The 27080-nt window shown below is 51.9% G+C and overlaps 9 protein-coding genes across 9 annotated transcripts; 4 read left to right on the plus strand and 5 right to left on the minus strand.

Annotated features, from left to right (window-relative positions):
* Nucleotides 1-25: 25 nt before the first annotated feature.
* ISF_09059 (amine oxidase) lies at nucleotides 26-3132 on the minus strand (the record flags this gene model as incomplete). The annotated part of the gene is made up of 6 exons (XM_018852662.1): nucleotides 26-676; nucleotides 725-1020; nucleotides 1072-1694; nucleotides 1912-2557; nucleotides 2615-2817; nucleotides 2870-3132. The coding sequence occupies 6 exons, from the start codon at nucleotides 3130-3132 to the stop codon at nucleotides 26-28; spliced, it is 2682 nt and encodes an 893-aa protein (XP_018700187.1).
* Nucleotides 3133-4162: 1030 nt separating this feature from the next.
* ISF_09060 (Autophagy-related protein) lies at nucleotides 4163-10558 on the plus strand (the record flags this gene model as incomplete). Its single annotated transcript, XM_018852663.1, has 3 exons — nucleotides 4163-4336; nucleotides 4395-10478; nucleotides 10544-10558. The coding sequence occupies 3 exons, from the start codon at nucleotides 4163-4165 to the stop codon at nucleotides 10556-10558; spliced, it is 6273 nt and encodes a 2090-aa protein (XP_018700188.1).
* Nucleotides 10559-11152: 594 nt separating this feature from the next.
* On the minus strand, nucleotides 11153-12211 carry ISF_09061 (Glycosyl transferase, family 8; the record flags this gene model as incomplete). The annotated part of the gene is made up of 2 exons (XM_018852664.1): nucleotides 11153-12093; nucleotides 12166-12211. 2 exons carry the CDS (start codon nucleotides 12209-12211, stop codon nucleotides 11153-11155), a joined length of 987 nt encoding a protein of 328 aa, XP_018700189.1.
* Nucleotides 12212-12919: 708 nt separating this feature from the next.
* ISF_09062 (hypothetical protein) lies at nucleotides 12920-14348 on the plus strand (the record flags this gene model as incomplete). Its single annotated transcript, XM_018852665.1, has 2 exons — nucleotides 12920-13098; nucleotides 13169-14348. 2 exons carry the CDS (start codon nucleotides 12920-12922, stop codon nucleotides 14346-14348), a joined length of 1359 nt encoding a protein of 452 aa, XP_018700190.1.
* Nucleotides 14349-15059: 711 nt separating this feature from the next.
* ISF_09063 (Major facilitator superfamily domain, general substrate transporter) lies at nucleotides 15060-15861 on the plus strand (the record flags this gene model as incomplete). The annotated part of the gene is made up of 2 exons (XM_018852666.1): nucleotides 15060-15248; nucleotides 15301-15861. The coding sequence occupies 2 exons, from the start codon at nucleotides 15060-15062 to the stop codon at nucleotides 15859-15861; spliced, it is 750 nt and encodes a 249-aa protein (XP_018700191.1).
* A 1027-nt stretch (nucleotides 15862-16888) lies between these two features.
* On the plus strand, nucleotides 16889-18424 carry ISF_09064 (monocarboxylate permease; the record flags this gene model as incomplete). Its single annotated transcript, XM_018852667.1, has 3 exons — nucleotides 16889-17703; nucleotides 17762-18146; nucleotides 18257-18424. 3 exons carry the CDS (start codon nucleotides 16889-16891, stop codon nucleotides 18422-18424), a joined length of 1368 nt encoding a protein of 455 aa, XP_018700192.1.
* A 141-nt stretch (nucleotides 18425-18565) lies between these two features.
* On the minus strand, nucleotides 18566-20034 carry ISF_09065 (Peptidase S1/S6, chymotrypsin/Hap; the record flags this gene model as incomplete). Its single annotated transcript, XM_018852668.1, has 3 exons — nucleotides 18566-19442; nucleotides 19513-19709; nucleotides 19768-20034. The coding sequence occupies 3 exons, from the start codon at nucleotides 20032-20034 to the stop codon at nucleotides 18566-18568; spliced, it is 1341 nt and encodes a 446-aa protein (XP_018700193.1).
* Nucleotides 20035-22130: 2096 nt separating this feature from the next.
* Nucleotides 22131-22631, minus strand: ISF_09066 (hypothetical protein; the record flags this gene model as incomplete). Its single annotated transcript, XM_018852669.1, has 1 exon — nucleotides 22131-22631. The coding sequence occupies one exon, from the start codon at nucleotides 22629-22631 to the stop codon at nucleotides 22131-22133; it is 501 nt and encodes a 166-aa protein (XP_018700194.1).
* A 503-nt stretch (nucleotides 22632-23134) lies between these two features.
* On the minus strand, nucleotides 23135-24300 carry ISF_09067 (Sodium/calcium exchanger membrane region; the record flags this gene model as incomplete). Its single annotated transcript, XM_018852670.1, has 2 exons — nucleotides 23135-24058; nucleotides 24124-24300. The coding sequence occupies 2 exons, from the start codon at nucleotides 24298-24300 to the stop codon at nucleotides 23135-23137; spliced, it is 1101 nt and encodes a 366-aa protein (XP_018700195.1).
* Nucleotides 24301-27080: the final 2780 nt, after the last annotated feature.

The raw sequence follows: 27080 nt of genomic DNA on the forward strand, positions 1-27080 counted from the left end.
CTAGCACGCAATATGCCGACGCGCATCAACTTGTAGGGAAACGGTTGCCAAGATTTGGCAGCGTGCTGGTGTCAGCCCTGGGGATGGCCGGGGAGATGTGCCCCCCATATCTTTCTACAATTCTCGCGCCAACCGTCTCGCCGGACATGTACGCGCCGGTGCTCGTGCCTAGGGCCACGTACGGCGCTGTATGCTCGCCCGCGAACCACAGCCCCTGTTGCGGAAGACCTTGCCGCATCGCCCCGATATGCTCATCGCCCTTTTCCAGACCGACCTGGAAGTTACCGTAGCTTCCGTTGCCCGCAAGGTCGTCGTTCAGCCACTCCGTCGCAACGCAGTCGACGGGCTGACACGCCGCTTCGTCCGCCTTGTAGTTGGGCAGGCGCGAGTAGTACGGCTTGAAGAACTCGATGATGAGGTCCGTCTTGTCCTTTTCTGCGGGCCTCTTGGCAAGCTCCGAGGTGAACCAGCGCGACTGCTCGCCGTAGGTGTAGAAGAGCAGGGTTGGGTGTGCGTCGGATGCGTTGAGGCTGGACAGGTCGACGGCTTCCTGCGGCCAGCGACTGGCGTTGAGCTCCGGGTCATAGTTGGGCGCTAACCACTGCATGAAGCCTTTGACGACCTCCGCTTGGCCGTGTTTGGCTCTCCAAAATGCCTCGGGGAAGCTAATATATACCTGAACACATTAGCTGATGGGAAATGTCATCGCCGGGTCGTTCATTACCTTTTCGAGGCAACCATAGCTAATGGCGTCGATGGCGGCAGCGAGTGAGGCGGGAAGTGGAGGGTCGAATGCCTTGGTCTTGTTCTTTTGCAGCCAGCCGAGCGGCGCTGTCACGACAACGTCGTCGAACTCTTCTCTGGTGCCGTTATGCAGGTCAAGTGCAACTTTGCCTTCTGCGCCTTCTCTGTATGCGATACTTTTCACGATTGTGTTGAGGGATATATCTGCCTTGTCTAGCACAGGCTTGGCGACTTGCTCCAGGACCTTGCGGTAGGTACCGGCGCAGAACAGGTTTTCTGCTTGTAATTAGCACTTGTGTCGGAAGAAACACTCTCATCTCTCCATACCGTCGTCAATGCATTCTTCCAGCCAAAAGTACTTGAGGCTCTGCTTGGCAACTGGCGACCCGACGAAGCAACCCCATGTCTCGCAAATCTGATACACAGTCTTTCGCTCGGCCTCTGCATTCGGCAGGGAGTCTGGTATCTGTAGGGGCACCCTTTGCTTGAAAAAGTCCATCAGGCTCTTTGACGGATGGATTTCACGCTCGGATGTCGCCGAGTAGGCAAACGCATCTTTGACACCGTCCCACATGATGGTCTCGTACTTGAGGCTGTCGGCAGCATCCAGCTTGACGCCCGTCTCGTCAAACACGCAAGAAACCTCGTCAATATCGTTTATGCCGGTGCCTGTCGCAGTAGCAAGGTGAAAGATGATATTGTCCGTTTTACCGTGTATCCAGTTAGGGCCCATGTCGATCCAGTGGCCGTTGTTGAGCCTCGTCTGATGCACCCGCCCGCCGATGCGGTCTCGACCCTCGAAGATGGACACTCTGAAGCCACATCGCAGCAGCACATCAGCACAGCGTAGGCCAGACAAGCCGGCGCCGACAATGGCAATATGCGCCGTCGTTTTCGATGTCATGGCTGCTGCGGAGGAGAAGCAGAGAGGAGATGGTGATGGTGGCAGGCTACTTGGTGTAGAGTGTACCTGGCGGGTCCATACTATCACAAGGGACACGCCACGTGAATAGAACTAACGAAAAGGACTCGGCTTACCTTGACTTCAGTATATATTGACTCTACAGGTGTCGTGGTGCTGCGTCATTTTTTATGCACCTGCAATTTCCCCTATGCGCTTTGTCGGAAGAAAGCTAGCTGTGCTCGTACTCTTGTTGACTAACCAACCTGTTTGTTTGCGCCGTCTCAGCCACGATATAGTCGAGTATACCTTCCAGCACTGATATCTTGCCCGCTACGCTATCGTGATCCGTGCCTTCAACTGTGGTCGTTTCTACACGAAAAGGGCCATGCTGAGTGTTACCATGGTGTTGCACCCAACACGACTCCATGTACTGCTTGCCGCGAGGACCAATCATGGCATCTTGTTCAGCGAAGATAATGTTGATGTGTAGTTTAGAATTAGGATCGCGAGAAGCTTCTCGTGCCGCCAGTTTGTCGAAATATTCGGTATAGTCGTCGCATTCGCACCACGAGCCGCCCCTCTTCAGGCACAATCTGGCTTCGTCGTTCAGACCAATGGTAGACTCGCGGAAGCCATCTTGGACAATGGCATCCATCAAACTGTTGAGGAACTCGGCGGAAACTCCATATTCCTCTCGCCAGTAGAGGTATTTCTCGTCCAGCGCAGGGTCTGATTCAGCGCTACCTGTGAGCCAATTCTCCATGAAGCTCATGCTAGAGCCGACAGCAGGTCCTATGAAAGTGCCCAAGGACCGGGAGAAGGCATCTACAAACCCGAGTGCGACGTCGGGTAACAGCTGGGCTGCCTGCATAGATGTGACACCGGTATGCTTAACGTCGACCCAAGGCGCTGCATGTATACTTTAGCAAGACCGGACAGCCGCGTATGAACTGGATGCATATTTACCCATAAGAACAGCATAGGGACGGGTAGGCGACAGGTTGTCCCTGCAGGTGTAGAGCGTGTTCAAGAGATAGAGAGTACCAGCGCTGTGGGAAACTAGCGATACGTGCGATATGTCTAGATGCTGCAAGAGAAATGGAACGAGTTCGGTCCAGATGCTGATTCTCTTTGCAAGAGGTACGTTTGTTGTATTGCCGATGCCAAAGCTACCTGTCTCGTCAGCGTGCATCGACGACTCGGGTGCAGGGCTGCACTCACCGATCAACTGTCAAGACACGGACACCCTTCCTCTGACCGATGATGTCCATGAGCGCGCCATGTAATCGACTTGCAAACATGCCCGGCATAAAAAGCAGAGCGGGAGGCGCTGTGGATTGGCCATCATCTGTGGGCTGACGGCCGAGATCCGAGTAGCCAATGTCCAAAGCATCATGGTCTGCTGTTGCGGGCAGGGTGAGGTTTTGATGAAAGCCAGGTTGCTTCAAGTACCGCGACGCTGCAGTTGCCGTTGTCTGGGCCATGGTTGGGGAAGAACCTGGTGATGGTCGAGCAGTGTTGGAGCTGATTGCTAACGGGAGCTGGCATTGGTGGTCCTAGGTACCTACAAGTGTACCTGCACGCCTACCTACAGTATGTATGTATGTGTGTATGTATGTATGTACCTACCCACCTACCAAACCATTACTCTCGCTATTACCTACCTACCTTGTCCCCTTTTAATTAGAGCTCACTGGCAAGAACCCATGCCAATAGCAGGCGGCTGCTCAGCTCGGGACAGAAGCCATTAGTTCCTTTGTTGATGGATGGATGAATCACAAAAAATCTTGCGCAACGGGATGGATTTATCTGTAGTGGCACCAGGGTTCATGTGGGAAGCCTGGCGCAAGAATCTGGGGGGCAGCCGGTAAGGTCAAGTGATGCTGCTCGTGCAAACACAATGGAGGGCCACTGAAAACGCGGTCCACAGCTGCTGAACGCGCTCTCCTGGAGGCCTGAGGCCCTGCTAAAGTGACCCCGTCCTGAGGTCACGAGCGCAGGGGCAGGTGCTGCGGGGCACTGATGAATGCTGCCATTGAACTCACTGACCCTGAGTCAATGAGAGCCCTGGAAGAAGCGAACAAGGGTTGGCCAACCAGCCCGCCCTGGCTAGGCCCAGTCTCGTCCATTCTAGCATGGCATGTCACTCCCAAACCACCACATCACCTTGCTTGTGCTCCCGTCATCCCAGCATCGGCTTCTCCACGGTCTCAGACTCACACACCGGCTGTCCTGCGCTGCGCTGCACTGCATCATTGCTAACTCGTCATCCCGAGCTTCTTTGTCACAGTCCATCTGTCTCGACCTCCTTCAGCTCCAACCTATCGTCATCCATGCCTTGCCTGTCCGCGCCATGACCCTGCTCCCCCGCATCTTGACCGGCGTGTCGTGATAAAAGGTACCTGCCCAACTGTGCCGGCCAGGCAGCCACGCACCCCGTGCTAGGCACTCTGCCTTTTCTTCGACTGCAGCTGGCAGTCGGCAGTACCCTCGTCCACAACGGAGACATTCGCCATGGCGTCCTTGTTCGCCTCGTTTACGAGCTCCAGCATGCCCAAGCGGCTGCTGCGATACGCCCTGTCCCGCCTAGAGCTGCTCGATGCCGATGCCTTGAACCTCGACAACTTGGATCTTGCCCTCGGAAAGAATACCGTCTTTGAGTTTCGAGATGTTGGGGTTAAGCTGGATGTATGTGCATCCAAGTACAGTAGCTGCTGAATATCTCGCCGACTGACGCTTGTCATAGAAACTTCAAAAGCTGTTGAGCCTCCCGCCGGCCTTTGCACTCCAAAAGTCCAAAGTTCTGCTACTCCGCGTCAGCATTCCCATGGACTTTTACAGCAGCCCCATCACAGTCGACGTCGATGGTGTTGACGTGCAGATAAGAGTCCTCCCTCTCGACCGCGCCCCGACCCCCCCGACCTCAACAGAGCACGACTCCGTACCAAACGCTGTCGATCTCGCCCAATCCTTTCTCGACACCGAGTCTCCTGCCGAGCGCCGCAAGCTTCAAGAAGCCCTCGAAGCCGAAACACAAGATCTTGGCGCATCCGTGTCTATGAGCGATGATGGCAGCGAAGACGGATCCCCCGCCGAAGGCACAGGCCAGCCGCTTTCTCTGCCCCTGTTCCTCGCCGATTTTCTACAGGGCATGCTAGATCGCATGCAGGTCAAGATAAAGGGCGTCAACTTCCAGCTTCATATGGAGACCCCAACCGAACTCGGATCCAATCGGCTGGAGCCGATTTCTTTTCAGATTTCTCTCAACAACATTGACATTGAAGGAGTCACCACGCCCGCTTCCTCAGCTGATCAAGGGGCCAAGATCATTCACAAGGAGGGCAAACGTCACATCTCGATAGAGAATATCCGGGCATTCTTAATATCAGAGGCCAATGTCTTCCCCAGCCTCTCGCGATCTCCCTCCATGGTTTCGCCATCGTCAACCTCCTCACCTTTCATGACTCGCAACCCACCATCAAGAGAGCCCTCTGACATACCACAATCCATGTTTAAGTCACAACAATCTATTGACTATCAGCAAAGTTTTGAGCGGCACCTGACAGAAGCAATTGAAAGCCAAGAGAATGATTCCAAGCTCGGGGACAACGAGGAAGCCTTGGCTATTCCGTACCAGACAGAGGAAAATGATGACGAGAACCCCTCCACACCACGAGCGTCTATATATCATGACTTTGGAGCTTCCATGCATTCCGATAGTGATGAAGAGCCCGCATTCTCTCTCGCCAACTCTCGGGACATAGGCGCATCCCAACCTTCACCGTCAGGTTTCATGCGAGGATTGCCTTTCCGCCCTACAAGCATCGAATCATCAGCTATGGCGTCATCGTATATGCAATCATCCCAGATAAGTGCAGACGGCACTCAGTATGATGACTTGGAAGAATCCCGCCTTTATAGTCACGAAGAGGCTGAAAGCATGTATATGAGCGCGTTTTCACAGGGTGCTGGGCAATCACAAGTGATGCACGAGATGACAGAGTCTATCGAACCAGTTGCCAAGTCTGAAGAAGGCACCGACGAACCTGTTTTCCAACACGAGGAACATGAAGCTGAGGTAGATGCCTCGGAGCCTGAACCGCAGCCTGTGCCTGAGCCCGACGTTGCAGTTGTTGCGGAAACGGTAGTTGAATCTGAAAACGAGCATCGAGTCGAACAAGAACCTAGAGAACTGCAGCAGTCGTCCCTGGACATTTCGTCCATACCGGGTGCCTGGGGCGAAGAATCGGTTGCTCACCTTCCTCAATCTCCGCCTGTCGCCTCTTCGGACGCTCGGCTCATGTCCAGTCTCGAGGAGCTTGCAACTGCGGCCAAGAAAGAACTTCCGGCAACTGAGCGAGAGACAGTCTCTGATGAGACCACGCCGGACGATGGACAAACCCCAAAGGGACCAACCAAAGTCGTCAAGAAGATTCTCGAGTTTGATAACCTGTCTGTCTATGTACCGTCTCTACATCGCCACATGCAGGTACACACACCTATTGAAGAATCCACCTCGCACCTTGCAGCCTCGATGAATCGCTCCGTCTACCCTCAGACTCCCGGAGCCTTCTCCGTCCACCTCCCCCAAGCCCAGAGTGCGAAGCAGGGCACCCCGACATCGCCAGTGGATGCCACTCTCGAGATAGTCATGTCGCCAATGACAATCAGCCTCGACGCCTCCATTGCCTTCCTGCTGTACATGATCACAACAAGGCTGCTCAGCTCCGTCAAGACTGAAACTGAAATTACGGGGAAGGCTTACCCACCGACGACGCAAAAAGCTGCCAAGGAAAGCCAACAGCCACCAGTCAACATTGTGTTGGAACAGATTTCTCTCAATTTCTTAAATCATCTGAGTGGCGTTGCAGACACACCCGACCGGTTCTTGGACCCGTCTGCATTTGACTTTAGACAAGAAGTCTTGCTCAACCTGACCCTGAAGAAATTGGCCATGTCAAGGCGGGCTCCTCCGCGAAGCGCTCCGGCAAGTCCTGATACAGCCTCGTATGAAACAAAAATCGAGCTTGAACGGTTTCGCTTTGGATATGCGGATGGTGATATTATCTCATTTGATGCCGGCAAGCCAATGAGCACTTCGGTGCGAGATACCTTTTTGTCGGCTGGAAATGACGTTGCCATCAAAATCTTGGAGTCAACCGAAGGCATCCGAACAGAAGTTGAGACTCTCCCACTCGTCTTTCAGCTCGAGCTACAGCGCCTAGATGAAACATTTGGCTGGTTTGGTGGACTGAGCAGTTTCCTCAACATGAGCGCCTCCATAACGTCCAGCACACCGCCAGCCAAGACACCGCCCATGCCGCACCCGAAGCCACGAGGAGTTCGCTTCGATACACCAATCAGACCGGACGATACATCGGTAGCGTCTAAAAACAAACTTAATGTCCGCATCGGCGGCACCTATATTGAGCTTCTCGGCAAGGACTGCAGCATCTCGTCAGAAAGCAATGCGCTCAAGATTGTAAGCAGGGACGAGGGAATCGGTATCGCATGCAGCTTGATTCGGGTATCTGGCCCCTACATCAAAGGTTCCATGGCAGATCCCGCCATAGGCACAGACATCAGTGGCGTTCGTCTCGAGTTTTTGAGCGCCCCTAACAATTCGGACCTGGAGAAGTTGCTGGAGCTCATCATCCCTTCCAAAGTCAAGTACGACCACACTACAGACGAGATAATGGTCGACACACTGCTGCGCCAGCGTCGAAAGGGGTCTGTCCTGCGAGCGGCGGTAGACGCTGTCAGCGTGCGGGTGAAAAACCTGAGCCAACTGGGAGTTTTGCCGAGCCTGGCAGAAGAGCTTGCCAAGCTTTCGACTGTTGCAAAATATCTCCCCGAAGATGACCGGCCTGGACTCCTCACCCTTGGCAAGATTCAGCGCATCGGCGGCACCGTTGATATTGGCGGTGCCCTAGGCATACTCTCTGGCGAAATTAGGGAGCTCGAGGTGGGCCACATCACGCTCCCTTCGCTCGTTGCATTATCTGCAGGTGACATTTCCGTTGGCAGAAACAGAATCGAAGAGCTGGTCAAGTGCACCCCATTTATTGCCACGCAAGAAACACCGTCCCGCGGGCCGGTCTTCATGGTTCGGATAATTGGCGACGAGATCGAACCCACTATAAAGCTGAAGCTTCGGTATCTAGTTGTTGAGTATCGTGTGCAAACAATCATGGACTTGCTCGGACTGGGGGCGGATGCAACCCCGCAAGACTTCGACGACTCCCTCGCGGCTTCGGTGGCCAACTTGGGAGATCAAACTCACTCGGTGCTCGCTCGCCGACCTCGGTCTCAAGCTCAGTCATCGAAAGCAGCGAAGCCAACGAAGCTGGATGTTGCCTTTTCCGATTGCCTGATTGGACTCAACCCGCTGAATCTTCCCTCCAAGCTAATTCTTGTGCTGACTGATGCTCACCTGGATGTCATGTTGCCCAAAGACGAGCAGATGCAAGCCGCATTCAATATTAACAGAGCATCGCTGCTCCTTATCGATGATGTGTCAACTGCCACCGAAGAGCCTTCACTGGCCAAGATTAAACCGCCGCCGTCGTCGACGGCCTCTGCGCTTGTCACCGACATGTGTTCTATGGGATACGTCGACATCTGTTACATTTCGTCGGCCATGGTTCTTGTCAAGGTGGCCCCCGGGGAAGACGGCGAACAACTGGTGACTGTTGATCTTCGCGACGATTTGCTTGTTCTGGAGACTTGCGCCGACTCGACCCAAACCCTGATCACTCTGGCGAATGCTCTGAAGCCGCCAACACCACCAAGCAAGGAGAACAAGTACCGAACAAATGTCATGCCCATGGAAGATCTTCTGGCTTCAATCTCTGCCGAGGCATTTGGCAGAGCAGAAGGCGAATATGACTTTGACCAGGACTTTGCCGGTGCACAAGAGCTGGCTGGCAGTGTTTCAGATGCCGGCGGCAGTGACAGCCCATTCCGGGTTGATTCGCAATACTACGGCACTGAATCGGCGGGTGAGGAACTTTTTGATGCCACGAAGAGCATCTTGTCGGAGGGTACTCGAATGGAAGACACCACCGAGGGCGTTTTGCTCACCGGGCTTGACCCTGCCGCAAGCCAAGGCTCGGTGGACAGTGACGAGCTCCAAATTCACGAGGATTATTATGGCCAAGATGCGGCCGGTGAACAGGTAGCCAAGGTCTGGAATTCGTCCAAGAATTCATACGACAGCGCTCCAGCCGCCCTTGTGAAACGTTGCCCCGTTAAGATCTCGGTTCGAGATGTTCATGTCATCTGGAATCTGTTTGATGGGTACGACTGGCAACACACTCGTGACACCATTAGCAAGGCGGTGCAAGAAGTCGAGAACAGGGCTTTTGAGCGCCAGTCTCGTACCGTCAGTGCGCAGATGCAGGAAGAAGAGTTTGATGATGGCGAAGCAATTGGGGACTTTCTGTTCAACTCAATCTACATCGGCATCCCCGCGAATCGCGATCCTCAAGAATTGTCACGGGCCATCAACGAGGGTCTCCACGACGCTGCCACCGAAACAGAGTCTGTGGCCACCACTGCGTTTACGACAGCGACTGGCCGTGGCATGCGACGGCAACAACCGAGGCCGAAGCGACTGCGGCTAAGCAGAAGCAAGCACCACAAGATCACATTCGAATTGCAAGGTGTGAAAGCGGACATTGTGGTGTACGCGCCTGGATCCGGTGAAACGCAAAGCAGTATCGATGTTCGTGTGCAGAACCTGGACGTTTTCGATCACGTCCCGACGTCGACATGGCGAAAATTTGCAACGTACGATCAAGATCAGGGCGAGCGAGAGATGGGGACCAGCATGGTGCACCTTGAAATTTTAAACGTCAAGCCGATCCCGGAGCTTGGGGCGGCGGAAATTGTGCTCAGAGCGACCATCCTGCCTCTACGACTACACGTGGACCAAGACGCACTTGATTTTATCACCCGATTCTTCGAGTTCAAGGATGACAAGGTGCCAGTACACGCGTCACCCAGTGACGTACCTTTTGTCCAGCGAGCCGAAGTGAACAGCGTTCCGGTGAAGCTCGACTTCAAACCCAAGCGTGTTGACTATGCCGGACTTCGGTCAGGACATACGACAGAGTTTATGAACTTTATCGTATTGGAAGAGTCCCGGCTGGTTCTGCGGCACATCATCATTTACGGAGTTTCTGGATTTGACCGGCTCGGCAAGACTCTGAATGACATTTGGACACCGGATGTGCGGACAAACCAGCTGCCTGGCGTGATTGCGGGACTGGCGCCTGTACGGTCGCTTGTCAATATTGGTAGCGGGATCAAAGACCTGGTGGAGATTCCTATCCGCGAGTACCAGAAGGACGGGCGAGTGTTTAGGAGCATATCCAAGGGCGCGACAGCGTTTGCACGAACTACCGGCACGGAGATTGTCAAGCTAGGTGCCAAGCTTGCGGTAGGCACGCAGTACGCCTTGCTTGGTGCCGAAGATATGCTGGTGGAGAAGCGCTCAGAGGAAAGAAGCTGGGAGGAGGAGGAATTGGATGAAGAAGAGAAGAAGCAGATTTCTCTGTATGCCGACCAGCCGATGGGCGTGATCCAAGGAATCCGGGGAGGGTACCGATCACTGGCGCGTGACATGAACCTGGCGAGAGACGCAATCATTGCTGTTCCGGGCGAGGTGATGGAGAACGCTTCGGCAGCGGGCGTGGCCAAGGTGATGTTGAAGCGGGCGCCGACGATTATATTCCGTCCAGCCGTGGGTGTCACCAAGGTGATTGGGCAGACACTTCTCGGCGCGACCAACGCGATGGACCCGAACAACAGAAGGAGGATCGACGAGGTACGTTGCTTACTCGTGCTAACCGGGAGGGAGACTTGGAAACATGGATGCTAACAATTGAGTAGAAATACAAGCACTAAGTGCGCAGTGAGGGCTACTGCTTGTTGCACGAACATTTTACGACTTGATTTTACCCAGCGCGAAGCATGGCAAGCGGATGTCGCATTTTTTTTTATTCTGTCTGTCTGTTTTCTCATGACGTTTGGAGTTTTGTATTACCGTTGTCTTGTTTCTTTTTCTTCTTCTTCTTTTGTGTCTGACGATATTCAGCATATAATGTTTTGTAAACTCAAAGACAAGAATGGACCGGGCGCATGCTCAAACAGTGTTGATACTAGAATAGAATAGAGGGAGAATGCCACTATACAATGGAAATTGTTGAGTAAAAAATGTGACTGGGTTTTATGTAACTGCTCATGATGCACCATTTGCATTGGATGATGAAGAGAAGTTGGTCAGCCCAGCTGTGTAACTTGTATATATATACTGTCTATGTCGTCATGATACGTATAATTTTGCAGAAGCGTCTGTCGCCTGTTGCCTGTCGCCTGTCGCCTGTCGCTTGTCGCCTGTCGTCTGTCGTCTACATGATTGCGCGGTTCCATAGCGCCTGCCTGTCACAAACGCCAAAGAATCTCCAACTACAGTGTCAATACCAAGCCAACGACTCCTGATCAGTACCCATCCGTGATTCCCTTGAGCTTCTCCTCAGCCCTCCTCCTCTGATTGGCCGCCACCCACCAGCCGTGCGTCTCGTCGTCGCCGGTGAAGTTGCCGTGCTCGTCCACCTCGTCCCAGGGCTTGGGGCTGAGGATGTAGTGGACGTTCTTGACCTCGTCGTCGCGCCAGACGTCGGCGTGGACGTCCGGCCGGCGCATCGTCTTGAGCGCGTTGTAGACGTACGGCAGGGCGACCCAGCGGTCGCGCCACAGCTCCGACAGCACCTCCTGGTCCGGGAAGTACATGTCCCCGCCGTCGCGCGCGACCTTGTCGAGGATCTGGCGGTACAGCGCGGCGGAGGGGCGCAGCACGGCGAGGCCGCCGTTCATCATGGCGACGGGCAGGCCGCGGGGGTCGGCGCCCTCGCGCTGGGCGCGGTCCGGGTCGTCGGCGGCCTGCCGCGTAAAGGCGCAGTTTTCCCGGACCCAGGACTTGGGGTAGTGAGGTTTGCGGAGGGGGTTGCAGGCGCAGACGTGGCTGGCCGCGAAGACCCTGGACGAGGAGGACGGGGAGGCGGTGGCGGCGGCGGCGAGGGAGGGGTCGTCCAGGGGCAGGTCCATGAGCTCGTCCATGTTGCGCAGGACGAGCATGTCGGAGTCGAGGAGGACGACGCGGTCGTGCTCGACGAGGGAGAAGACGGAGAGCTTGGTGAAGGTGTCGGCGAAGCGCGGGTCCGGGCTGGAGGAGAAGTCGCGGGCGTCGGGGGAGGAGGCGGCGAGGGGGTCGACGCGGCGGGAGGGGATGCCGCGGGCGGCGAGGGCGGCGAGGGCGGAGGCGGGCAGGGCGTCGGTGTAGAGGGCGAGGAGAGGGTAGGCGGAGTGGACGCGGCGCAGGGAGTGGTCGAGGGTGAGGACGCCGGCGAGGTAGCTGAGGTTGGTGATGAGGGTGGCCCAGACTGGGAGAGACAAGGTCAGCGGGGTTCGGGATTCGGAGGAGGCTTGAAGGCTTGACTTTGGACGGGACGAACCCTTGTCGGATGGCGCGGCTCTCTTGGGCCGCGCAGATTGTGTCATGGTTGGGAGTAGGAGGCGAATGGGAATTGGAATTTAAACTGGAATTGCAATTGACAGGCGAGCCCCAGAATTGCTTGGAGTCGGAGGATGTGCGGGATTAAAAAGGGTCGAGGTCGTTTTCTTGCTTATCGGCATTATTAATTCGTCAACTTGGTTAGGCCGGCGATGAGACGGCAATGACGTGATGTGCTTGATTATGATCGATGGTGGGTGGGTGCTTTGACTTTTCTTCTTCTTGAGCGCAACTCGGTCGATCGCTGCTTTTACTACTGCTGCATCGAATCGGCTTTGTCGATTTGGGGGGGGGGTATGTACACATGCCCTGATCGAGGGCTGCTGAATTGAATCGCGCTGCATCAGTTATTAGTTGCATATATTTAATTAGTCACAGCACAGCACAGCACCATCATCCCTCTCATTCTTCCCCCGGTAAGGCATTCTCAGCCTCAAACTCATCACTGCTTGTCCTGAACCCCGCGTAGTGCAAGCCCTGTCTTGGCAGGCGTTCTTCATCATGCACCCTGCATCATGTGCGCCTCGCCTCATCTCGCCCAAGGCCCTCCTGTCAATTCGCCCGACGCTGCTGTACCTCTCCGCTGAGGAGATGCTACGCGTCTCGTCTCTCGTCGAAATCTCCCTCCCTTCACAACTTTGCCCTCTGTTAGATGCATGCATCTCACCAGCAGTCTTCACCTACCCTGTACAAGCATGAGTACCCATCGTCGCACCACCACGTCACCACCACAAACGACTTCCCGCGATGACCTCGTCAAGCAGCGCCAGGAGCTGCTGGACCTCAACTACAAGCGCGCAAAGTTTGTCACATGTCCGGCCTGTCGCCATGGCAGCACCACCATAATGGCCAACGAGCGGCTCGCGGGATGGCGGTGAGTTGCGTCCATGCTGAATGGATTCGTCCAGTCCCGGATACCATGCCCGGCTAACCGGCGTTTCCAGATACGCCGCCTGCACCGCCGTCGCCATCGTCTTCGCGCCCCTCACCCTCGGCGTCATGCTCTTCATGCTCCCGCTGTTCTTCAAGCCGCAGTTCGCCGTCCACTCCTGCCGTCGCTGCGGCCTGCGCCTCGCCATCACCACCGGCGGCCTCGGCGACTACGCCTTCACCCTCGCCGCCGACGTCACCGACTCCAACTTCGCCCCCGCCGAGGACGACTGGCGGCCCGACCTGGCCCGCCTGCCCGGCGGCATGCGCGTCGCCCGCTCGCCCCTCGGCCCGCGACCGGAAATCTCCGAGCCCGAGATGAAGACGTGCTCCAGACGCTTCGCCGGCCTCAAGGCGCGAACCAAGATCAAGCTCGTGTCGGAGGACTGGCTGCGCGGCACCGTCCGCTGCATGGTGGTCACGGGCCCGGACAACCCGGCTACAGCCCGGGAGCGGGAGCAAGGCGAAGGTGAGGTCTTCTGTCAGATTCACACCAACGACGTCGCCGACCTCGGCTTGGTCTTCTGCCGCGACGCGAGCCCCAACATCCAAGTCACCATGCGAGCCGCCGCGGTGCCCTCCCCGCAGACGGCGTCGGACAAGGACCTGCCGCCGCCACCGCACGCGCCAGCCTACGAGGACAGCTCGGCGCTCTCCGAGTTCACCGAGACCTGCCTCATCCGCCTCTTCCCCGGCGACAACTACTCGGTGCACTTTTACCTGCCCTCCAGCAGCCCGCCCGCCTACGCCGCGCCCTCCTCGTCGGCCGCGGAGGCGAGCAGGAGCCGGCAGACGCTCCACGCGTCGGTGGTGCCGAAGCGCTTCCGCACGCAGTTCTGGGGCGGCATGCCCGTCTGGCGGTGGAAGTCGTCCGAGGGGAACCTGCTGTGGGTGTCGCGGCGCTTCCGCGACGCCGACATGTCGGCGCTCAGCACCACGCTGTGCCTGGTCGACGACTACGAGCGGCTGGTGGCCGCGGTGGACGGCTGGGAGGGCAGGCGCGTGCCGGGCGTGGCCTCGGCGCCGGACGGCTCCGGGGGGATGGTGCGCGAGTGCAGGATGAAGCTGTACGCGGACCTGGACGCGGGGGTGCTGGGGGAGATTTTGGGCAGTTACTGCGCGCTGCTGGCGCAGGTGAGGAGGGTGACGAGGGAGTTGAAGAGGGAGGATGACGCGAAGCGGAGTTCGTATTAGTTCTTTTTTGCTTTAGTTTTTGCATTTAGAATTTCAGCCATCATGTTGCATTATTTCCATGGCAGTTGAGCGCATGGGACCACTGACAACCAGCCGTCGTTGACCAGGCCAGCTGGGAGATTGCAAAGAAAATGGGCAGGCAGGGATAGTGTACTATTGAAGCAGTCCTTGGTGGCCACTTCACTAGGTTGGTCTTTGTTGCTGCGAATGGGAAAGGACAATGTCAAGAAGCAAACGTGACACAGCTTTTATTGGCAAAGATTAAACCAACACAGTAAGAATGAGGCATTCTGTACGCCCTTCCGAGTGCATGGCCTCACTCTTGAGAATTAAATGGCCCTGTAGCGAAACAATATGTTGAAAACGGCCTGTAATGCAGCATATAACGCGTCGATTTGCCCGCCCAGCCTGATTTCGCTGGTAGCTTTTTCCGCTGCGCGTGCATTGTCTTTTAATAATACACTCAGGATACTTTTATTAATCCATTCGGAATCTTACAAAAAATGTTGCCGGCTCCGCTTGGGCCGTATGAAAGCGTCTGCCCGCGTTGCATCGCTGATCCTCCCAGCTCGGTCCATACGCTCACACCACACTTTCCTTTACCAAGTCCACGCCGAATGCCATTCAACTAATCTCCTATCGCCACTGCCTCTCCTTTTCTACCAACAATCCCTTCCCCTTCTTCCTAAGACCCAGCTCCTTCTCGGACTCATGGCACTCGCAAAGCCTGTCCGCTCGGCTGTGCCCCTCGCCAACACATTGCCCGAGGAGCGCCGCCGCTCCTCCGCCGACGAAAACGATGCCCAACTCGTCGTGCTCACAGACATTGACAAGACACAGGGTGAATTCGACTATTCCGAGGGAGGCCCGGCGGCGTGGGGCCTTCGCGGCTGGCTCCTGGTGCGCCATGACGGCGGGTATGGGCATCGTCAACTCGACCGGCGTCTTCGAGGCGTACCTCTCCAACATCATCCTGAGTGGCAGCTCTACCAATGCCATCGGCTGGATCATGGGGATATACGTCTTCGTCTCGTATTTCTTTAGCGTGCAAATCGGCCGCATCTTCGACGCAAGAGGTCCGCGGGAACTCATCTTCATCGGCACCGTCTTCCTGATAGTGGGCACGTTTACATTGGCTCAGTGCACAGGTCAGTCCGGATCGATCCCGAGGTTGAAAGCCTTGCAGTCGCTTCTGCCGCGAGTGGGCTCGCCATGGACCGTGCGCGTCATCGGGGTTGTGTTGCTGCTGCTCTGCATTGCCAGTCTTGTCCTGTGCAAAAGCCGACTCCCCCCCCGACACACCTCCCAGTTGTGGCGCCAGATGCTGCCGAGCTGGCACATCTTTCGAGACGGCACAGGCGCCATGGCCTTTACTTCTGCCGGTGTCTTCTTCGTGGAATGGGCCTATTTTGTCCTAATCACGTACATCCCCAGCTACTATCTCACTCGCCAGGGTCTGTCCGGTACCGATGCCATCGGCGGCGACGCGGCGTTTGCTTACCAGCTACTATAGTAGCAATCCTCAACTCGTCTTTGCCTGTACACGGTACCCCGAGCAAGTTACAGGACCAGGCTTTGCAACAAGGGCCACAACAGCAATCCCCTATATTAGGGCCGCTGGTATGGCTGGGTAGTGGGTAGTTCTGCTGAACTCAAAAGACCAGGATGGACACCAAAATGGCCCAAAGGTAGGTAGGGGCGCTGGATGCCCATTGCTCCTTTTCTCAGTTCAAAAGGACAAGAGTATTTCATCATGGTTTTATTATTAAGCGTATTCCATTATATAAAATTTGCTATTCTAAATTGTAAGCTTGTACAGGTTGATACAAGTTCCCAGCATCGCGCATGGGGTTCGACGCTAACAAACCCTGCTTCTGTCTAAACTGCCACCCTCTACAGCGTTCTATTACAACAGTATGCTAATATTTTACGCACCTTCCCCATTCCTTTCCTGCGTTTTTGTTCTGGCCTCCTTGCGCCACCTAGGTCGGTGTTTCTGCCCGAGTTTGGAGGCACTTCGCGGCCACCGAGACTCATATCTTGCTCTACCTCGTTGGTCAACTGCTGCCGGAGAATTTCTGTCATGGCGTATCATCGCCAAGGGGTGGCCGGGAACAAGCAGCCCTTGGTCAACCGCGGGCGAGATGCGCTGGGCTGGCGTCGCTGGGCGGGCTAGTGAAGTGATCGGCCGGGACAGGGACCGGGAGCCGCTGCCGTGGATAATCTTGAAGCCTTGGATGATCGATGGCGGCATTCCAAAGCCGGAGCAGGCTCGGCTTCTGTGGACCATTTGATGCACCTCGACTCATCCTCTGTCATCCCATCCCGCCAACCATCCAACCCGTCAGCAATGAATGGGCTAACTGGATTCGATAGGCAAACATGGCCCGTCCCATCTGTAACTACTTCTGCGTAGCTCAGTTTCTTGATTTTTCTCTTCTTGACATTTCAATCTGCTATGCCACGGCCAGTCTACATCCTGTGATTAATCTTGTTGTGACAGAGTGTCCAAAGGTGGACGTTATCTAAGCCCGTTCACCATGGCGTCCTCGCAAACCACCACCACGACCATACATCTCAAGGACTACGACTCCTCCAGCACCTCCGCACCTATAAACACCGGCACCGAGGCCGTCCGCCATGCCGCGCTGAACACCTCGACGACAGCCCGCCGACGCGGCGCGCAACCGACCCTGCACGTGCCCGACAACGACGAGGACGCCATCATCGCCGCCTCCCGCGCGCTCGACGAGGAGTGCCCGGACGGCGGCTACGGCTGGGTCATCGTCCTCAGCGGCGCCATGCTCATGTGGTGGGCGTCCGGCACCACCTACGCCTGGGGCGTCGTCCAGCGCAAGCTCGTCGAGCAGCACCTCGCCGGCCCCGCGACCCTCTCCTTCATCGGCTCCCTGCAGGCGTCCATGCCCGCCTGGTTCGCCGTGCTCGACGCCTTCGTCATGCGCCGCTGGCTCGGCTCCCAAAGGCTCGCCATGCTCGGCATGCTCACCATGGGGCTCGGCGGCATCCTCGCCAGCTTCTGCACGGAGAGCATCCCGGGGCTCTTCGTCACCTTTGGCTTCCTGGCCGGCGCCGGCGGCAGCTGCGGGTTTGCCGTCGTGGCGGCCGTCCCGGCGCAGTATTTTAATACGAAGCGCGGTCTGGCAAACGGCCTCATCTTCGCGGGCAGCGGGTTCGGTGGCGCAACGAACAGTTTCTTCATGGATGCGCTCATTCGCAGCCTGGGCATCGCCTGGGCGTTCCGAGTGCTTGGCCTGGTGACCATGGTGACTGGCTTATTTGCAGGCTGGTTCATGAAGGAGAGGACAAAGATCCCAGACAAGCGATTCGTTGACATGTAAGTGGTTTCAGGTTCCTGGGCTCCGTATTCGATCAAATTGACACATCGGCTGCAGGAAGCTGTTTAAAAACACCAACTTCACCTTGCTATGGCTTTGTGCCGCCGTTGGGAATTTTCCCATATTTGTTCCCCCATTCTTCCTCCCCCTTTACAACCAAGCGCTCGGCTTCTCCTCCAGCACCGGAGCTGGTCTTGTGGCCGGATTCACCCTGTCATCTGCCATCGGCCGCATCCTCTGCGGCTTTTGCTGCGACAGGTTTGGCCCGGTCAACGTGCTGCTGGCTTCGCTGCTGCTTTCTGCCTTTAGCATGCTCGTCATCTGGCCTGTTTCCCAGTCTCTCGCCCCTCTCGCCATTTTCTGTATTCTGAATGGCGTGTCCAACGGCGGATTCTTCTCCTGCACACCCACCGTCGCCACCAGTATCTTCGGCAGCCAGCGTGTCAGTGTCGTCATGGGCATGATCATGACTGCTTGGGCAGGCGGCTATCTTTTGGCATGTACTCTTGCCACTGCCATCAATTTACTTTTCGATCTAACGGACAATTCCAGGGCTCTCCCATCGCCGGTTACCTACTCGAGGCCTTTGGCGGAGCAAGTGGTGGTTTGAAGGCCTACCGTCCTGCCATGTTTTACGCAGGCGGCTTGGCTTTAATCTCGGCAGTCTTGTTGGCAATTGTTCGGTTTCGCATCAATAAGAAGTTCTTGGCTGCCGTATAGTCGGTTGTTTATTTTGCACAAAATTCGTTTATCCTACATACGAGTTTCTTGTTCTTGGTTCCAGCCACTGTTCTTTGGTTCCAGCCCGTTGGTTGTCTTTGACTGCTAAGTACTCAAGTACCAGCATTTTAGTCCTGCTCCTTAATTCCAATCAACGGGAATGTCCTTAGTAACCTGAGAGTCCCGGCGAACTACTCCCCCGCCCTGGGAACCTAGAAATTCAAATAACCCTGGGCTGCCTCCTGCGCCTTGGCCTGGAAACCCTGTGAACACTGGGCGGTTTGATCCACCTTGACCCGGAAGGCCTGGAAACCCTGTGAACACTGGGCGGTTTGATCCACCTTGACCCGGAAGGCCTGGAAAGCTCGGAAAGCTCGGGCTGCCTGCTCCGTCCTGACCGGGAATACCTGCTCCACCATCCTCACCGGGAGTAGTTGGGCGGCCTGCTCCATCAGAGCTTCCTCCCGGGCCTCCGGGCTGACCGGGCTGACCGGGTTGACCGGGCTGACCCGGCTGAGTAGGTTGACCAGGCTGACCCGGCTGAGTAGGTTGACCAGGCTGAGTTGGTTTTCCAGGTTGGCCGGGCTGGCCGGGCTGAGTAGGTTGACCAGGTTGAGGAGGTTGACCAGGCTGGCCAGGTTGACCAGGTTGAGTAGGGTTCTCGCCACCCGATTCACCGGGAAGCTTGCCAGCTAGCTTTTGAATAAAGTCAAGCTGGTTATCCACGCGGGCATAAACACCAGGCGCTTCCTGGCTGCCACAGCCAATGCCAAATGAAACGACACCTCGAATGACTCCGGTCTGAGCATCGACAAGTGGTCCGCCACTATCTCCCTGGCACGAGTCCCGGCCGAATTCGCCCGCACAAACCATGTTTTCAGTGATTCGCGGCGCGTCTGGAAATCGGGACATCTGCTGCTGGCACTGTTGGCGGCTCACCAAAGGCATGGTGAGCTGCTGCAACTTCTCAGGGGCTGGAGGTGGGTTGTTTGGATCTTTAGCTTCTTGCAAAAATCCCCTAAGGTAAAGGAAAGTAAGAGTTTGCTCGCACGAATGAAATGAATACTTCGGAGTCGACTGCAACATACCATCCCGCCACGGTTACCTGGCCCTGCTGGGGATCGGAGCCCGCCTGCGGCAGCTTGACGAACTTTATCCTCTCACTCTCTTTAATCGGCGTTGATAGTTTCAAGATAGCAACGTCATTGTCGAGGGTCTGCAGGGTAAAGCCGGGGTGGGTTGTTGATTTAACTACCTGGGATTCAACGCCGCCAGTGGTGCGATCCTGCAAAGATTAGTCCCCGAAAAAAGTAACTGGCGGTAATGCTAAATGAGAAACCTACATTTGTTCCAGCACGGATGGCAACATTGGGGGGCGGGTTCGCAAAGCAGTGACTAGCCGTCAGGACGGTGTCTTCATTCAAGAGAGAACCACCACAGAAATGGCGTCCGCTGCTGGTAATCGAAACAATGTATGGATGGGCCCCTTCGGGAGCAGCATCTCCTCCCACAATCTTGGCAGAAAAGCCTGGCTCTGACGCCGGCGCAGCAGAGACTGGTGGAGCTGCCAGTGCGGCAATCGCGGCTCCGAGAGCCAGCTTGAGAGACATTTCAGAGATGCTGAGAAGGTGCTTTGGCTGAGGTAGAAAGAAGGAATGACTGGATGTTGGAATTGATCAGACACTAGTAGGAGAGGCTCATCAGGTGAATATATAAGCTTACTTCCCTCAAGACGGGTGGATAGAGGAGCACCGTACATCAAGTCCATTCTACATAGACCTGAGACTTCTCGCTTTACTCCGCCTGATCATCGAGTCAGCGATGCATGACCTAGATGACGGCCATAAGTCCTGTATCATCTCTTGGCAATACCCATGTTGAAGAGGTTGCTGTGCTAAAAGTGGCAGATAGAGAGATCGTCAGAGAGACCAGCTGGCTACCAAGGAACAAGGCAAAACTCACAGAATTTAAATTTTGCTCACTCATTCGAATTTCCTACTCAGTTGGCTTCTGTCCAAGAAAAGAATCACCGTCTGGCAGCTTTGACCTAGAGCTTCTGAGGTAGTCGTGGTTGTGGACTGACTTGTCGGCCCACAGGATCTTCGCCCTTGTCAACAGGATCAGCAGGCTCAATGAGAGACAGCATTAAGCCTTTCGACAACTTTATTATCAGCTTGCTTACTTTGAAACAACTCTTGTTCGAGAATGGATTATCCTACCGTTAGTACGGCATTATTCTATATCTAGGAGGCTGTATACCTACCTTGTAGTAGATGAAACGCTGTTGTTGTGGAGTGGCGATCAACAGCGAATCGCCTGACGAAACTCTGCAAGGACGTAATAGGCAACTATGCAAATGGGATGGCATAACATGCGGCGACCTGTAGGAGGTTAATTGCCCCACGTTTCTCCCCGGTACGTAGCGGTCCGAGCTGTTGAAGTCGGTTAACAAAAGGCCCTCCACTAAAATACAGCGTATTATTATCAACTATCAGAACCCAGCAAGAACTGGCGCGCCCTCAATAGGGTACGGTTGTGCTGCGTTCGCTGTAACGTAGCTCTTGTGCATCACAGGAATGCAGGGACTTCTACTGTAGCACAACTGGCGTGTAAAAGAAGTACCTTTTTACTTTTCTGTGCCATCAAGTCAGCTTTTCTACCAGAAGTAGACCCTGGCAGTACACGGCATGGCATGACTTCCCTCTCTGGCGCCGCAAAAAGGGGCATCTATATGACTGTCAGGGGCCAGGTTTAACGGATGACTTGTTATTACCGCTGCGCCTCTGTTTGAGGTTTGCCCAGCTGGTAACAGGATCGCGGGGCAGCGCTACTTAATAATGGTGTACACTATGTATCTAAATCTATACCTAAACTCGAGGAGCAAATGGACAAGTTGTCAATGCAATCGGCGCAACTATTGACTGTATTTTGTAATCGCTGGCCGTCCGGGTTGGCGGCGCAAAGGCAGACCCGGATGGCAAAGTTGAGGCAGTCTGGCCGGGGGAAATGCGATGCTTCCGTTGGTATGCCAGCATGCATTTTAGTCTCAATTATTCCTTTGTTTTTCGTATAACCTGTGTACTGTGTTTAGAAATTCTCTTGGTAGAATTGCTTTGACAGGTGTGATGCGGGGTCAGCCTGGACGGTTGGAATGGCAGGTGACACCTAACAGCCGTATTCCTTGCCGCCCATCCTCGGGCTCCAAAGAGCATTGTCGTGTGTGTTTATGCAAGAGTACGCGATTAAATCCTGCACTCTCAGCCTCCGACGACCCACGTTGTTTCTGGATGCATGATATAATAGACTAACTAATGGTATAACAAACGTGATGGGCACTAACACGTGTGAGGCTTTGCAGTGCAGATCCAGCCGCTGCGCACAGCATTGCCCTGAACCGCCATGGGCACCAGTAGGTACTATAGGAGACAATCACGAAGTTCTAGGTCAGCAAGCACCTTTTCTCTAACTAGCAAGTTCATATAAAAATGAGTTCATCTATATGTTACTAACGCATGGTAGATATTAGTAGGAAGATGGGATAGGAGGATGCGTATTAAGTAGCTAACATTTTGGGTGATGAGCCTGATAGTAACTAGAAGCTGAGCTTTTGCGACCACAACCCCCAATCCTCCCTCCTACTCTTTAGGAGCGTACTTTTGGCGCATCCGTTCAAAAACTCCAAGAAGCGGCTCGCCGCCTATGCTCATCACGTTGTAGATCGCAGTTCATCCCAGCTTCCCGAGAAACGCCATCGCGCACGTCGCCAGGCCACGGCGCTGGAAGTCCGGCTGCGTGAAGATGCCGTCAAAAGTCGCCATGCCGTCTTTGATCGTGGCCTTGCCCGTCGACGCCACTTGTCGCCTGCCATGACCTGCACGGTGCAGCAGCCGTTGCGCACCTCGACGAGGGCGACGAGGGCCGGGTCTACGGCGGCGAGCTTGTCTTCTGGTCCGACCTTTTCTGACGCGTCGCAAGAGAGCCGCGCCGTCATGATCTTGCCGCCGTCGCCGGCAAACTTTGCGCCGCGCTGCTTTGCCGTGGCTGCGTAGTCGTCGTCACCGTCGACCGGCGTGATGACCGTGATCATGCGCAACGTAGGCTCCTGGACCGCCTGTACGAGCGTGTGGAACAGTGCGGGTTCTGGCTGGACGGCCACAGTCACGCGCAAGTCTTCTCCATCCAGGCGGACGGTTGTCAGACAGCCCATGTCCTTTTCAATGCTGCAGCCCAGCTTGTGAAGGTATTCTCGACATGATTGGCCGGCAATTGGAGGCGGAGTTTCTCTGCGTCGCTCGCTTGACTTGGGACACCAGGGTCATGAATCAGTGCAACCAACAGATTCGCTTCAAGGTGATTGAATCGGCAGAATTCCTACTATCTATGCTAACAACCCGTCTAATTTTTCTCGAGTATTTCTCCAGTATTACCCTCACGGTTGACAGTATTGCGGCAGCTGACTCACTTGGCGAACTTCTTTCAGCTAGCCAGTTTTTCGGCCGAGTTTCGCGCGCGAGGGTGGCCGCCCGTAACTATCCCACATGGCTAGGTCTATCATAATGAAAATCAGAAATGCAACGTGTTCGAGAAAGAAATTTTCCGAGTGATTTTCCTCTTTAAATCCCGAAATATTTCTCGAGTGCATAGTTGCTGATGGTTGGTCCCGCTGCATCAATGACTGCTAAAATTACTGTCAATACATGACTGCCGAACCTAAACCGAGTGTATAAAAGTGAACTCAAGGACAATAAAAACGACGTAGCTAGCAAGCATAGCACCACCAATCCAGCGAGCATATCTGGCGCCAAACCAGACAGTAACTGTGAATGCTACCGTTGAGAGCCATAGAGCTATCAGCTCTGTGGCCGTCACGGTTCCGCTGTCCAAGGTGCCTCCTGTGCCGACCATGATGATACCGCAGCAGAGCGACAAGAGAAAAATGTTGCTACCGGCACAGTTTGCTACTAGAATACCAGCATGCCGTTGGGAGCCGCTTTTGAGGGCAATGAGCTTCTCCGGCAGAGTGGTGGCTATGGCAAGGATCACCACGCTAAAGAGAACATCCGACATGCCTAACTCTTCAGTTATATTCGTTGCTGCTTGAGACAGGACATAGCCTGCAAGGCTGATTGCGAGGAACCCGAATGAGAGGTAGAGCCCATGGTAGCCAAGGCCATGTCGGCGTCGGCGCCTGGGCGTGTCGTTTCCTCTGAGCAGCGCAGTCCTGCTTGACACGGAATTGGCTTCATCGCCGTCGCCTTCACCGTTGCCCTCACCGTCGTCGCCATCGGAATCCGAATCCGAATCCGAATCTTCCGGCGCCGTGAGGACTCCTCGCCCGATGGCCACTGCCACGAGCAGGAAATAGAGCACAAAAGCAGCGATGAGAACACCGCCGCCGACAAGCCAGGTAATCTTGGTCGAGTAGTAGATGACTGGCGCTACGGCGGTGGTCAGGACGAGGAGCAACAGCGAGTAAATCCGGGCGCTTCTATCGAACTCGGCGACCTCATCTCCGCTATACCACAAAAGCCCGAGAGAAAAGGCGCCCAGGATGTTGGATATGGATGAACCAACGACATTGCCCAGCGCCAAGGACGATCGGCCTTGGGAAAGGGCTCCCACAACGACGGCCAGCTAGCCAGCTGTTCTATTAGCACGCTATCGATCGCCACAAGCCAGAAATACAGAGCAGTACGCACCTCTTCCCATTCTGCGCCCGCGGTAAGCAGCCCAACAACAACCTCTGAGATGTTAATACGCCGCGCAAGAATGGACGTGTGCGCGATAAACTTGTCGGCCCCAAACTCGAGTAAGAAGAGCGTGGAGATGAAGGCGCCAAGGTTGAAGGCAAGTGCCCCTGCTTCAGCCACGGGCATACTTGAGCGGCGTAATGTATATGTCTTTGAAATGCGATGCAGAGAGGCGGAAAGTTAGGAAATGCTGGGCACTTTTATCAACTGGATGTGTTCGTAACTGACCAACTAGTTACCTGTTAACGTTGTGGAGAAACCCCTGGCCCGGATTCGCTATGTAGCTATGGTGTAATAACGTCGACCACCCACTTGTGGGCCACCTAACCTCGCCCACTTCTAATAATAAACCTACGTTACTAGAACCGTGATTTCTTATATAAAATAACTTAAATTAATATTATTTTTTCCTTACTATATTATTATAAGTTAATATATAGAATAAGACCTTTAAAATACTATATAAAACATTATTAATAATATAAGTATATAAAAGACTATAGCTTATTAGTCTATCCTATAAATAACTATTTAATTTTAAATAAATAGTAGAGTACTATAAAAAAAGGTATTTAAGTTAAAATAATAGCTTCTAGTAATATAAGAATTATACTTTATCTTCTAGATCTTAATTTAGGATTATCTTAATAATTCTTCTACTTATAAGTAGGTTTAGAAGATTATATTAAGCCTCTACTAATATAATAGTAATAATTATAATATTAAAAAGAACTAATTATAAGGCTTTTTAAAGTATAACCTAGAGATTAAAACACTTAGAGGTAAGTACTTTAATTTTAAATATCTTAATAGTACTTTAACTTATACTATTTAGAGTTTCTTTAAGTTTCTTACTATTAAATAGATTAATAATATTCTTTATTATAATTAATATAATATAAATAAAATAGGGCTTATAATAAGGCTTTAAGAGAATAGTCTAGTATTAGGATTTAAAGAGATAATCTAACTAATATTATTAAAGTATAATTTTTAAGTATATTTTAGTTATAGAGAAGAAGCTAAATCTACTAGTACTTTTTAATAGAAAGAATATTTAATAATAATAGTTTTTAAATAAATTAAGACTCTTTAAGAACTAGTATTTTTAAACTACTTTAAAAGACTAAATAAATAATATTATTATTATTTACTAACTTAAGATAATCTTTATCCTTAAGATAAAACTAGTAAAACCCTTTAAATAAAGACTTTTTATTATTAATTACTATAGAAACTACTATACTAATAAATTCCTATATAAATATTATTATAATAATATATACTTTCTTTTTCTACTAGTTTATAGTTTTAAAATTCTTTAACCTCTTAATATAGCTATCTTTAGTACTATTAAAAGAAACTATAAAAATAAGCTTAAAAAACACTCTTTTAATATTATATTTTTATTATTAAGGACTAGCTCTATAGCTACTACGAGTAGGCGTTAATATAAGGTTAAATTAAATCTCTTATAGAGGAAGAGATAAAGAAGTTATAATAAAGTGGCTACTATATATAAAGGGGGAGTCCCCCCCCCTATTAGCCCTATACCTTAGGCCACTAGGCTACTATTATTAGACTATAGTCTAAACTCTTATATAGCCCCTCTTATTATAGTTATAAAAAACCCCTATATAGTACCCCTTAGGTATTATAATATTACTCTTTATTAGTTATCTTATTTAAAGTCCCTTTTATAATAGTCTTATCTTTATTACTTATTTCTTATATATACTATTATAGAGGGTGTTCTTTTAGGTTAATAGTAGCCTATTATTTATTCCTTCTAATATAAGTATTATATTAGTATATACTTAATAGCCTCTTTTAACCCTAAGGAGAATACTACTTTATAAATAACTCTTTATTAGAAGGTTATAAAAGTAAACTATAAGTAAAGTACTAGCCCTTTATTAATATTTAATATTATTTTATTTTCTTTTAAAATTCTCTCCTCTTTAAACCTTTTCTTTTTATTATTATTCTTTTAGTAAGTAACTTTATTATATTTTATTTCTACCTACTCTTAATTATTACTTATTATTCTTTATTTATATACTAAATCCTTTCTAACCCTAAATAACTTATATTATAATAAACACTACTACTATACTACTACTACCTCCCCCTCCTAGAGAGAATAATAAGGTTAGACTAAAAGACTATAAGGGTCTATATTCTACTTAAAGTAGTATCCTATTATAGAGTAACTTTAATAATAAATAGTAAGACCTTATTAAAGAGGTTTAGTTTTTTTATTTTAACTACCTCTTATTAATAAAGACATACTTTACTTTATAATATAAAATAACTACTAATAGTAGTTATACTATAAAGTACTTTACTTAGAGGACTCTAGTTATATAATAATCCCTTTTATATTTTTATAAATATAGAATTAATACTACCTCTTTATAGAGAGTTTAATAGTAGCTTACTATTATATAAATGCTTATATACACTTAATATATATAATATAGAGACTCTAATAAGTGCCTTAATAGGACCTTAATAGACTACTCTTCCTTCTTATATACTATCCTTAGTATACTTATTATTAAGTATATATATAATAGTACTAAATATACTAAGCCTTTATAGATTCTTTATATATAATTTAGTAATTTTACTTTTATTATTTATTTAATAACTTATATTTACTTTATAATTAGTTTTCTTTTTTTTATTATTTAATTATACTATTCTTTTATTATATAGTTACTATATTTTACTAAAGTTTTCTTTTTTTTTTCTTCTTTTAATTAATATATTTTTTATTTTTATTTTCTTTTTACTACTTTTTTATCTTTAAAGTAAATAAGTCTTTACTATTATACTTTTATATTACTTTTTTATTATTCTTTTATTAGGCCTTCTTTTCTCCTTTATTCTTTTTATTAATA

Source organism: Cordyceps fumosorosea (assembly GCF_001636725.1).
Source record: "Cordyceps fumosorosea ARSEF 2679 chromosome Unknown scaffold_40, whole genome shotgun sequence".
Lineage (NCBI taxonomy): Eukaryota > Fungi > Ascomycota > Sordariomycetes > Hypocreales > Cordycipitaceae > Cordyceps > Cordyceps fumosorosea.